This window comes from Spermophilus citellus, assembly GCF_964194105.1.
Source record: "Spermophilus citellus genome assembly, chromosome: X".
Taxonomy (NCBI): domain Eukaryota; kingdom Metazoa; phylum Chordata; class Mammalia; order Rodentia; family Sciuridae; genus Spermophilus; species Spermophilus citellus.
The window spans coordinates 48,009,015-48,022,097 of NC_138190.1; the positions used below are offsets into that span (position 1 = coordinate 48,009,015).

Sequence of the window (13,083 nt, forward strand, 5' to 3'; positions counted from 1 at the left end):
ACGCCTCACAAATCTTGGCCTTCCCTGGCCAGACGACGACCCTCTCTGAGGCTCTAATGATCCTCATAAATTCTGATGTTGGGGCCAGCAAAAAAATGTAAACTACCATTCGTGTGATGCTCGTCAGAGTTCTGTTATCTGTAACCCCCTTTTGTGTAACTTTCTGGGCTATAAAGCTGGGCTGCAGGAAAGCTGTGGCTGCTGTCTTGTTCCCGCAGTTTTGGGGGGGAGAGGCAGCCTGGCCAGTGGAAATAATAAGCTTGCTTTAATTTGATTTTAATTGGAGTCAGTGGTCTTTTCTTGCGTCCTGGTCTAACAATGGAATGTTTGATTTTCCCGAAGTATGGAATGATCTCACTGAACAAAGGACCGGGACTCACTCCCTGGGACCACTGCATTGGGAATGGTTGTGAGTCCAGGCTCAAGCTTGCAATAAAGACTCTTGTGTGATTGCATTGGATTCGGCTCCTGGAGGTCTATTGGGGTCCCACGAATCTGGCATTACACTGGAAAGGCAAGTTGGGCAGATATTTGACAATGCTGTGAACCAGCCTAGGTATTCTTTTCATTCTCACATATGTCACTTCCATAATCACTTTGTACCCTATAAAATGAGTTGCAGAAACAATCTTGCCTACCTATAGCATTCACAGGACTCTCACAATTCCAGGATTGCACATCCAGAATTGTGTGTTGATTAAGAATTAGCCTCTGGGAATCAGACTATGTATAGAGTAGGAAATAAGAGGGCCCTCTAAGAGATGTTATGAGATTCACACACAGTGGTCAGATCAGAGCTATACACAGTCAGTTTAAAGATATAGTAACTTCTAAGTCACAGCAATCCCTGACTCCAAGTTCTGATTCTAGGCTAACCAAGCAATCTTGGTATTATAATCTTTTTGTTTTTTTCAGGGAAAATATTTGCAAATTTTATTACAGAAAAGTTCTAATTTTCTTAAAATTTAAAAACTACTGCAAAAAGTAATATATAAACAACCATTATAATCTTGTTTTACATATATATATATATATATATATATATATATATATATATATATGACTAAATGACACAATGCACTCTTTGTTGAATACAATCCTATGGTCTGACAAGTTATATATTATTATAAATTAATAATTTAATGCACAGAGGTTTTCACAGGTAGAATAATGGGTAAAATCAGCCCCTTGTGAGCTTGTCTACTGTGAATAAACATGTTTCTGAGCTAACTAGGCTCAGGGCCAGATCTTAACTGTAAGGAATTCACCAAGGTAACTTAGCAGCCTGCCAGATTTTCTTAGTGACACCCTAACTTTGCCACATGCCTTCTTTTTTAATATTTATTTTTTAGCTTTAGGTGGACACAATATATTTTATATTTATGTGATGCTGAGGATCAAACCCAGTGCCTCATGCTTGTCAAGTGCTTTAACTCTGATCCTCAGCCCCAGCCCCCACATGCCTTCTTTTAAAATCTCAACAACTGAAAACTAATCTGAGCCACAAATTAATTTAACTATTCTTTAAAAATAGAAGTATATAAGCCATAGTGAGATCAGATTTAAGATTCTCCACATAATTGTTACATACAAATTTGTATTTGGTTCTCACCTTGTCCCTAAAGTTTCTAGTAGTTTTTATTTTTGGGTTGTGTTTTACTGTTAGAGAAATTCCACACCCTATGTTTGATTAGTGCATGGTTTGTGTACCTTCTATCTTAATTTATTTTCAGCACAGAGAAAGGTATTCAAACCATATTGATCCCTACATCAGTTTAGATCCAGAATCAGGTATTACTAAGCATAGGATATCATCAGTGTGTACCATGTATTTAATGTTTTGCCTTTCTTACCACATAACCCCCAGTCCTGATGCATAACTCTCATTCATTAGGAAGGTGATCAATTATTCATTTATGAAACAAATATACTTTGATCACCTATCATGTGCCAGGCATTAGAGGTAAAATGATATGCAAGATGTGGGGCCTATAGTCTGTGGGAGAGAGAAACTTTAATCATATTTCAAAAACAGGTCATTACTAACTGGTTCACCTTATTAACAAAAAGTACTAGAAGTTTTAGGAGTAGATCAGGAGGTCTGCTCTAGAGGGTGGGTTGTTAGGTACTTGATGGATTTTTTTTTGAAACAGTAGATAAATGATTAATTACATGATTAATTATAGCTCCCTTAGATTCAGGTTCTACAAAAGAACCTGAATTAAGAGACTGCTACTGGGGCTGGGGATGTGGCTCAAGCGGTAGCGCTCTCGCCTGGCATGCGTGCAGCCCGGGTTCGATCCTCAGCACCACATACAAACAAAGATGTTGTGTCCGCCGAGAACTAAGAAAAAATAAATAAATATTAAAAAAATTCTCTCTCTCTCTCTGTCCCCCTCTCTCTCACTCTCTCTTTAAAAAAAAAAAAAATAAAATATACACATTGCCAGGCTTAGTGGCTCACACCTATAATTCCAGCAGTTCAGGAGGCTGAGACAGGAGGATTGCAAGTTCAAGGTCAGCCTCAGCAAATTAACAAGGCTTTAAGCAATTTAGCAAGGCGCAGTCTCATAATAAAAAAATAAAATGGGCTGGGAATGTTACTCAGTGGTTAAGTGTACCTGGGTTCAATCCCCCGTACCAAAAAAAAGTTTTTCTCAAACTAACTGGTACCAATTTCTCAGGATAAGTTTTAGGAATTAAATAACACAAATTGGGCTGGGGATGTGGCTCAAGTGGTATCGCTCTCCCCTGGCATGCGTGCGGCCCGGGTTGCACCACATACAAAGATGTTGTGTCCGCCGAAAACTAAAAAATAAATATTAAAAAATTCTCTCCCTCTCTCTCTCTCTCTCTAAAAAAAATTAACACAAGTAAATACCCAAGACTATGTCTGCCATGTATAAATTGGTATTAACTAAAAATTAGATATTAGGTCAAATTAATGGTTGTAAAGTCAATTTTCTCCTTGAAACACTAACAACTTCTTCAATAGCCAAGTTCTCTTCCATTGAGGGAAATTAAAATTAGGGGTTTTCACAAGTTCCTCATTAAGCTGATTCTGTACATTGTCTAAAATTCCTCACCTCTGCCCTCTTAGAGCACTAATCTGTTTGACTTCAAAACAATTAGTTCTTAAACCATGCTTATGGTTTGAACCATAGAACTTTATGATTCCCAGATAAATATAAGACATTGGATATTAGCTGAGTGGCCTGTTCATTACTTTTATTTGTTTAATATAACAGAAATCCCAGTAAGAATTTTTTCTTTTTAAATTTTCATTAGCCAAAGTTTGAACTCCACTACCTTAAAAAATAAGTTATAGAAAATTTATGTTAAAAAGATAACTGCTACTTTGGTGAAGTAACACATAATAATGTCACCTGGGTTTTTGGTGTTTTTTTTTCTTCAAACTAATGCAAATTCCTAAAACTACTTTGAAGATATAGAACCAATGATAATATTTTTTTTAAAAATTGATATATAAAATAAGTTTCATAAGCTAACATTGATGATATTGCAAGTTTTCCCCACATGGATGATTTAACACATTTAACACTTTTTCCACTTCAATTGACTTTCTTCTGAGTCTCAGACCTTTGCCATGTTTAGGGCCAACCAGCACTTGAATGCCTTTCCTCCATTTCCATAATCTTATATTTTAGAAGCCTGCTTCCTGTTTTTAAAAATGAAAATGATGGGGCTGGGAATGTGGCTCTGCAGTGAAGCACTCCTGGATTCAATCCCTGGTACCAGAAAAAAACAACAACAACAATAAAGTTAACTATGGAAACAATGGCTAATAATTCCTGTTCACATAAGAGCTGACATGACTGTTTAAGCCAGGTACAAGCTGAGGAAAAGAAGGTGATCTGTGTGGAAGGAGAAATATGGAACTAATAGATTCTGGATATGATGAAAGAAGAGCTATGTAGCTTCTGAAAGACAAGAGAGAACAGTTCTTAACACCTTCCCAGGCCTTTGAAACTCAATTGGACTTAATTTCCTATTATTGGTCTCTATAAGGCAAACAGATCTTTAAAATGCCCACCCAATCACACCCCTGATGCATGCATGCACTTTTATTTATTTATTTTTTTAAAGAGAGAGTGAGAGGGGAGAGAGAGAGAGAGAGAGAGAGAGAGAGAGAGAATTTTTAATATTTATTTTTTAGTTCTTGGCGGACACAACATCTTTGTTGGTATGTGGTGCTGAGGATCGAACCCGGGCCGCACGCATGCTACCGCTTGAGCCACATCCCCAGCCCGCATGCACTTTTAAATGGGTTTTAGTTCCTTGCAATCCAAGAAACCTGACTAGAAAATCATTCGAAAGGTAACAAGCACAAATAGAGGCTGATGTTGGGACAAAAAAGCAAAGAATAAAGGAAGAGAAGGATATTTGATCACTGGGGTGTTATAAAGCTATTCAAAATAGTGATAAAGATCTTCTAAAGTGGGCCCTCAAAGTTTCTTTTTCTTTACTTGTCTCATCATCTCCAGCAAGCCAATCATTTGTCTCAATTCCCTGATGTTTTTGTATGAGGGTGTTTACTTTCAACCTGTATAATAAAAAGTTATCAGTAGAGGCTTCAGAAGATGAATTTTGATTTATTGGTTTTTTTAGTTCTCTTTTTTCCTCTTTATCTTCTACCTTCTCCCATTCCCACTCCCAGATAAAAACATACATATTCACTTCAGCTAGTCAAGAAAAAAACAAGTTAACAGCTGACATATACATCCAACTATTTGACCAGTGAAAACCAAATTAACACAGATATATATATATATATATATATATATATATATATATATATATATTTACATAAAACAATTCTTTTCTTACCCTTCCCTTATCTACATACTTTTCTTACCCTTCCCATATCTACAATGCTAATGAATAAGACAGGTATTTGGGGGCAGTGTTTTAAAATGGCATATCTGCTTATACCTGTGTAATAGCCATGGTACTCATCCTATTTTTCTCAGGTAAAATGAATTTCGGTGCCAAGCCTTTTATTCTTGAAAATAATCACTTAAGAAATTGTTTTCTTCACCCACCTTTTTTTTTAACCCAGGTCCTTACACATGCTAGGTAAGCACTGAGCTACATCCTCAGGCCTTTTTAGACAGGGCCTTGATAAGTTGTCCAGGATATTCTCAAAACTGTAATCCTCCTGCCTTAGTCTCCTGAGTAGCTGAAATTATAGGCATGTGCTACCACACCTGGTTCTTTTCACCCACATTCTGTTAAGAGCAATTGATAGTTTGAGAATTGGTTGATCTTTCTATGAACCTTTTGGAGGACCCTTGTCAACTTCTTCCACTGAGCCTGGTAAAATAATAGCAACCGTGTGTGTGTGTGTGTGTGTGTGTGTGTGTGTGTGTGTGTGTTTACTTTTTAAAAAGCATATTCCTGGGCTGGTGATGTAGCTCAGTGGTAAAAGCCTTGCCTAGCATGGATGCAAGATCTGAATTCGATCCCACTACTGCAAAAAGAAAAAATAGCATATTAATAATTACTATAGCAATCTCTAGCTCAGAATGGAAAATACAGGGCTTTATCTAGGTGAATACAGATAATAAGTCATGTAAGCATGTCCACACTTTGGTGGAGTGCTAAGAAAGTTTGGAAACCATGGCTCAGCATTTCTCAACTAACTAAATTTTGTGGCTCTATCTGTATTCACCCAACAAATTCATTTCTACTATCTATATCGATGTGAATAGACATGCCTATTCACATTTAATACTTTCCCTCAGGAGGTATCCAAAAATACAACCCAAGGCAGGTTGGAAGCCAGATAAAATGGCATGATGTGTAAGAAGAAAATGCCAAATAAGGTTCAACTGGTTACAGTGACGGGAGTGACATTGTCCATGATTAGACAGAGGACTCAAGGCCTAAGAGTAATGTGTCTATTTCTAAAGGAGATAGTTGACAATGGAACAGAGAAAGGAAAGAGGGTTGACTTTTCGGTTTGTATTTTCCAGGTGATTTTTTTGTTTTTTTAGTGTCACTCACGGTAGAAAACATATTCAGTGTAAGAGGTCCAGATCTTGTCATCTGTTTGGTCATGTGTGACAGTGCAGGTGCCAGTGGAGTTGCATGCTACCATGTGGAAGCCAGCATCAGCTAGTCTGTCAAAGGCTTGTTCCAGAAAAGTGAATTTGAGATAGTATCGAGAAGTGTATCTCTCAGGAGGACGGTCAGGGTCTCTGCTTTCATTCAGAGTATCTCCAAACACTTCTTTGGCCAAGGAGATCTTACCACACACCATGATTCGGGCCACACGGCGGAATTTGGCATCTGTTTGGCTGTCCCGACCCAGAGTATAAGAGCCTCGATAGCCGATAGTGATGAAGCCTGCCTTCTTGAGATGAGAACCAGCACCTGTTGTCAGAGCTAGAGGGTTATCAGGGCCACTAATATGGACAATACTACTTGAAGAGGGATTAAACATGGTGTCAATGCTGGGAGATAGCTCTTCTAGGTCATTTTGGCATAGGTCATTGCCAACTGAGTTGAGCTTATTCATTTTAGGAGCCAACATCTTGACCAGTTCTGGCAACCTGAAGTATTCTGCTTCTCTCTGAAGCCGACCGTGCTCTGGAAAGTGGTCAGGAAGCACTACTTGCCGGTCCCTCATGTAGTCTAGCACATAACGAAAGAGAAAACCATCTCGATCTATGAAAAACCTCCCTTTGTTGTCCCGGGTCAGGGAACAAAGATTCTTTTCACTGAACATTTCCCAGAGCAGGGAACCAGGAATGCTGATCAAAGTAGGATAGCGAGTGATGTACACTTGACCACCGACATTGAGTTCAATAATCTGAGGGAAATGACTGAAATCCTCACTTGGTTTGGTACAACTGGATTTTTCTGGCATGGCCATATTGACCTACAAAAGCAAAACAAATTGGTTTTAAGTAAGGATTTACAGGATGTCCCTATTCTGCTTATAAGCAAAAATTTTTCCACACATACACATTGTACATATCAAGAAACTCAAGCAATAGCATGACCTTTTACTAATTAACTAAGCTTGAGGATGACAACATAGAAAAAATAGTGCATGAATTAGCTTTGCAATGATTCCTAATGTCCTTATAAATGCACATGTTTCAGACAATAATAATTCCTCATTTCATGATGGCAGGTTATCACAGTTCATGCAAGGCCCCCTCTCAATGATGCTCATTTAATTCTTTTACTTTATTCTCTTACTCTATTTCCATTTTTGTCACTGCCCCCAACACAGGCAACCATTCTGATAAGTTTAGTATATATCTTTTTGTTTGTATGCATTCTTGCAAAATGGATTTTATGGTTTTAGATATATATATTACTGTATTATATATTCTGTTCTTTTTTTTTCATTATCAGCACCATATTACTCAGATCTCTTTTTGTTTCTATGATTGTATCTAATCCCCTGTTTCTAATTGTGGCACCTGCTTCTAATGTGCACCCACCACATTTTACCATTCACCCTCCCAGTGATTGAAAACCCAGATTACTTTCAACTTCCTGATGTAATGTACACCCTTGTACACGTTCTCTATGATTTCCAAATCCTGACCTCTTTCCTAAACTTCAGTTCTATATTAGCAACATTTTCTGACTGCCCTGGCAGCACCTTGAATTCAGCGTGTTCAAAATCACTCATGTACATCAAAGTGTTTTTTAAAAAGTAAGTTATTATTAATTATTTCTCTTCATGTTTCCAGCCCAAACAGGTCAAATTTTCTGACTTTTCCTCCCATCAGTAGTACCACAATTTTTTCAGTAGTCTGAATTTGAAATTCAGAAACCTCAGACATGCTATTGATTTATTCATTCTTCTCATCCATATTTCTCACTAACGTAGAAATTATTTCTTTATGATATCTCTTGCATACAGTTTATTATTGCTACTTCCTATTCTTATTCTTCACTCATATAAGAATCTACAGTTTGGTCTGTCCATCTCTGGTTGATACCCAGTCATATTTATTCTCTCCTGCTAACACACAGCCAAACCAAGATATTTAAAATTTTGCTATCAGATTAGTTGTTATCATGTCATATCTGTTTAACAATATCTGGTGGTTCCATTTTGCCTATACATCAAATTCAAACCCCTTACCTTGGAATTTAAAGCTATCTACAAGAATTCCTAATACTATATAGGACTTACTATGCGCTAGGTATCGTTCTTAGCTGATGAGTTCATCCCTGATTTAAAAAAAAAAAAAAAAAAAAAACCTTGTCCAACATATGTCTCATAAGTAGTTTTGCTGATGTCCAAATTCAAGCAATAGCACACCTGTGTCCATGTTATTAAGTACTATGCTATACTGCTCCCTTTTGATCATTATCTGCTAAGACTTTTTTACACATAGAAAATAAAAAGATAAAGGTCATTGATCATTGTCAATGATGTTTGCTTTAAATTTGGGGGGGTTGTGAGTTTTTCATTTTGTCTTTTGTCTTTATTCACATCTCCCCCACCCCTGTAAAACCTTATTCCTTCTCCTTGACATCCACCTGTACTTCAAAGACCAATTCAAGTCCCAAATAAGGTCAACCTCCTCCTATTTCTTTATTAAACTTGAAAATCTTGGATTAAAAAAAAAAACTCATATGGCTTTTTACTCATTAACATAACAGTAATAGTACTAATATATGAGCTGTACTAAAAATAGCTAACATTTACGAAGCCTTACTATATACCAGTTCTCTTCTAATCCCTTTTCATGTGATCACTCAATTAATTATTTGTAACAATGCAATGAGGTCAGTTCCACAAACTCATCCACTTTTTCATGTTCACATGCCCCAAACTTATGATTCCTTCTGCTTGAAATGTCTTGTTTTACTCTAACCACCCCAAGCTCCTGGTCCCTCCTTGTGAAATAATATAATATAGTGGCTTTGGGCAGTTCTGAATTGAATCCCAGGTCTGCTACTTACTAGCTGAGTAATATTTTTGTGTGTGTGGGGGGGTGAGGATTGAACCCAGGGCCTTGTGCATGTGAGGCAAGCACTCATATATCCCCAGCCCCTAGCTGAGTAATTTTAGGCAAACTATTTTTTTCTCTGAGCCTCAATTTCCTTTCCAGAAAATGGATACAATAAAATACCCTAATTAATAAGATGAGAAAATTATATTTAAGGCAAATAAAGTACTTAACACACCACCTGGCATATCATAAATGCTTAACAGATGGTAGGTTATATTAGTTTCCTTAGCTTGTCTCAGGAAAAGCAATAAAAGATTGCTTTTCACTGAATTGATTATGGCAAAAGAAGTCTCATAGTGATCCACTGAAATCCTGCTAAAATGAAATATCCTAACTTTTCATCCCATTCTTTTATATTCATTATCACTGCAGTTTATAAGTATCTCTATTGGAGAATTTATCAGCCCATACTAGAACTAGAACTATTTATTTATTTATCTGTTTGGGCCTAAGGCAACAAAGTAATCTCTTTTAAAAGATTTATTTTTTAGTTGTAGGTGGACACAATACCTTTTATTTTATTTTTATGTGGTGCTGAGGATGGAACCCAATGCCTCATGCATGCTAGGCAAGTGCTGTATAGCCCCAGCCCACAAAGTGATCTTTTTTTTTTTTTTTAAAGATGTTGGTAATCCTAGAGACCTTAATTGTCAGAAGCAACTGGGCACATTTTTAAAATTTATTTTTAAGTTTTAGGTGGACATAATATCTTTATTTTACATTTATGTGGTGCTGAGGATTGAACCCAGTGCCTCATGCATGCTAGGCGAGCACTCTACCACGGAGCCACAACCCCAGCCCCACAAAGTAATCTTAATTTAAACTTCCGCATCCCCAGCACTGAGTCTGGTGATTAGCAAGCCTGTGGTAAATAATTAATGAATGATGAGTAAATCACCAACAAACAAATGTAACACTAAATCACACTAAAATGTGACATTATTTTCACAGTCCCACAGTATCTGAGTAGAATTCCATTTAGAAGCTGGTGTGTGGTGGTGCATGCCTATAATCCCAGCAGCTCAGGAGGCTGAGGCAGGAGGATCACAAGTTCAAAGTCAGCCTTAGCAACTTAGCGAGGCACTTAGCAACTCAGTGAGAACCTGTCTCTAAAAAAATATTAAAAAAGGGCTGGGGATGTGGCTCAGTGGTTAAGCACCCCTGGGTTCAATCCTCAGTATCAAAAAAAAAAAAGGAAATCCATTTATAGAAATTCATTTTGAATACACATTTAAGAACAAGAAGTGTACATATATTAGATTTTGCAGGTTTCTGAATATAAAAGAGGTCTTATTTATTTCTTGCAAAAACAATGACAAAAGTCCCAAATGCTTTTCCCCATTATACAATAAAACAGATCATTTTATAGCACAAATAAGCATTTGAAAAACAGTAGTGAAAATTTATTATTTGCCTTTCTTTCTTGTTGCTTTGAAGAGACTTCTGCCCAGGTCAACTAGTAGTTTAAAATCCTATAAGTGAGAGTCACATTCAATTTGAGGAGTCAAGCTGGGTATTAGATTTTGCCTCTTACATTAAGTACAGAATTTTTAGCTGAATTCTAACGACCCAGCCTTTGTTTCTGGAGGAAGAAGTCAGAAGAAGAAAAGTTAAGCCTAGAGCTTTTAACTGCTTCCTCTCTTTGGTACAATCACAAATATGTTTTTAAACACAAATATAATTTTTCTCTGAGAAATTTTACACTGAAAGCTAGAATCTGAGAAGAGTTTTTTTTTTTTAAGAAATAAAAATGGGGGGCTGGGGATGTGGCTCAAGCGGTAGCGCGCTCACCTCGCATGCGTGCGGCCCGGGTTCGATCCTCAGCACCACATACCAACAAAGATGTTGTGTCCGCCGAGAAGTAAAAAATAAAAATAATAAATATTAAAAAAAAAAAAGAAATAAAAATGGAGGTGGTTCCCTCACTAATGGAAAAAAGTCTAATTCGAAAGAGCCCCTGGAATATTATCATAACATGAAGTCAAGAAGGGTATACTTCCCAAATAGAAAGATTATTATTATTATTTGCATGTATTTGCAATTTGCATATAAAAATCTTTTAATATTCTTCCTTTTCCTTTCTTAGTATTTTCTGTTCAACTGGTTTTGCTCCCAAGGAAGCAAAAATCAATTCATTCAAATCTAACCATCCATCAGTTTTTGAAATGCTTGCTTGGCAAATGCTTTTTAAGGAATCTTGAAATGTCTCATTTATTGTCTTGTGTATAAATCAGAGGTTGATAAGGATTTGTGGTTATTTGCCTCAGCAAATCAAAGAAATAAAAGTCTCTGTAAAGGAGGAAGTAAATGAGACAATGTGTAAAGTAATGATTTAAACCAGATGAAAAAAAAAAAGTCTTTAAACCCAGCTGTATACTGCAAGCCCAGAAGAACTTAGCTTTACACTTCAATGTTTCAAAGGCACTGAGGAAAGTAGCAAGTTCATCCTTCCCTTTCTACAAATAATCTTCTTAATTGTAGTACTTATAACCAAGATCCACTGTTTCTAAAGGAAAAAAAAGTCAAATATATGAAAACAAACTATAGTATTATCTCTTCTTAAGATGCCTGATTTCTTCCTGAAAATGTAAAGAGTTTTCTAAGGAAATCAGAAAATTTATAAATGACCAACTTCCAATTTTATTAAATCTGAAATCCTTCTGTCCTAATCTCTTCCCCCTCTCTCCCTTTTTTCTCCTCTCCCTCCTCTTCCTTCTTTGCCCTCCGTTCCTCTCTCTCTCCCCTCTCTGACCAGTTTGTCTGAAATACACACTCACTTATAAAATGAATCCACCAATTTTATATGTGGTTCCCACCTTTTCTGATGCTCCAATTAAGAGATACACAAAATCAGAGAAGATAACAGCTGAACTGGAAGTGTAAACAAAAGGAGAAAACAACTTTAAGAAATAAGAAATAGTTTTTCTTCTACTTGCAGGAAAAAATCCTCAGTAGCATTCCCTTCCTTTTCCAATTAGTTTATACTTATGGCTTTTAGCCCGCTCATAAAAATGAAATGCCAGTACCCAGGTGCTTAAAAACAAACAAAAATTTTACTTTTCAATTAACCAAATGATAAAAGGCAATCTGAGTTTTCAGAATTGCCCTGCAGAAAGAGCCTCCCCTATTTTTGGATCTGTAGCCTGCTTTCCAATCAGCAGGTTTAACATGCAGTCCTCTCTCCGTACAGAGAAAGGACAAACAGAGACATGCGCATCCCCAGCTCAAATGCAGAAGCTCCTGAATTCCAGAAGCAGTTTACTGGAAAGGAAAAACAAGGAGATCAATGGAGTAGTTACCTTGAATCTCTAGTATCTGCGATATTCTTAAGCAGTCTCAGTCCCTGTGTGTCTTGCTGCCTTGCCAGCTCAGCTCTGCTTGTGAAATGACTTCCTGCTCGCCTTCCTTTCTCTGGCTGTGTGTTTCGGCGCTTGAGCAGAGTTTTCCCTTTTAATACTAGCAAGGCTGTAGACCCTCCTCCCCTTCTGTGACAAACTCGGTTCCCTCCGCTGCCCGCCTCCCAGATAGAAAACGGCAAGCTCTTCATTCTGCAGTTTGGGGAGAAAGCAAAGGAGAGAGAATAAGATAACCCTGGTGGTGATGTTAAAGGAGTCGAATTTGGAGGTAAAAGAGAATTTTTGCTCATCATTTTCTTGGTTCCAGCAAAACAAATAAACATTTAGCACATGCAAATTACCTGAATGTATTTTTTTTTACTAAAGCGTTGGCTGGATTATAAAATTGGATGTATAGGTATGATTAACAATTTTATTGTGATAATAACTCAAATGGTCTCTATTGTTCAAATAAATAATTTACTAAGTGTCCTGTGTGCAAGATAATATTAAATGCTGAGGATAAAGAAATAAATTAAACACATTTTTCATTCTTAAGACTTACTCTTCAGTCCAGGAGAAAAAACGAATATAAAATGTTAAGTGTCATGGAAATAACTAAGCATACAGTGTTGAAAGGACACAAAGGAAAGACCCCCTAGGCCATCAGGGACTCCTGCAGGGTTGCTGGAGGATGTGACTAAACAATTTTACCAAATAAATAAGAATTAGTAGAAGAA

General features: G+C 36.9%; 1 protein-coding gene across 1 annotated transcript; it reads right to left on the reverse strand.

Moving 5' to 3' along the window:
* Positions 1–4,869: 4,869 nt before the first annotated feature.
* Positions 4,870–12,464, reverse strand: LOC308639895 (BTB/POZ domain-containing protein KCTD16-like). The gene is made up of 2 exons (XM_081278279.1): positions 12,308–12,464; positions 4,870–6,904 (listed from the first exon to the last, which is right to left on the reverse strand). The coding sequence occupies exon 2, from the start codon at positions 6,896–6,898 to the stop codon at positions 6,020–6,022; it is 879 nt and encodes a 292-aa protein (XP_081134405.1). The 5' UTR covers positions 6,899–6,904; positions 12,308–12,464; the 3' UTR covers positions 4,870–6,019.
* Between the last annotated feature and the right edge of the window lie 619 nt (positions 12,465–13,083).

Coding starts and splice junctions, on each gene's coding strand:
- LOC308639895 (XM_081278279.1), bottom strand. CDS start 6,898: ATGGCCATGCCAGAAAAATCCAGTTGTACCAAACCAAGTGAGGATTTC.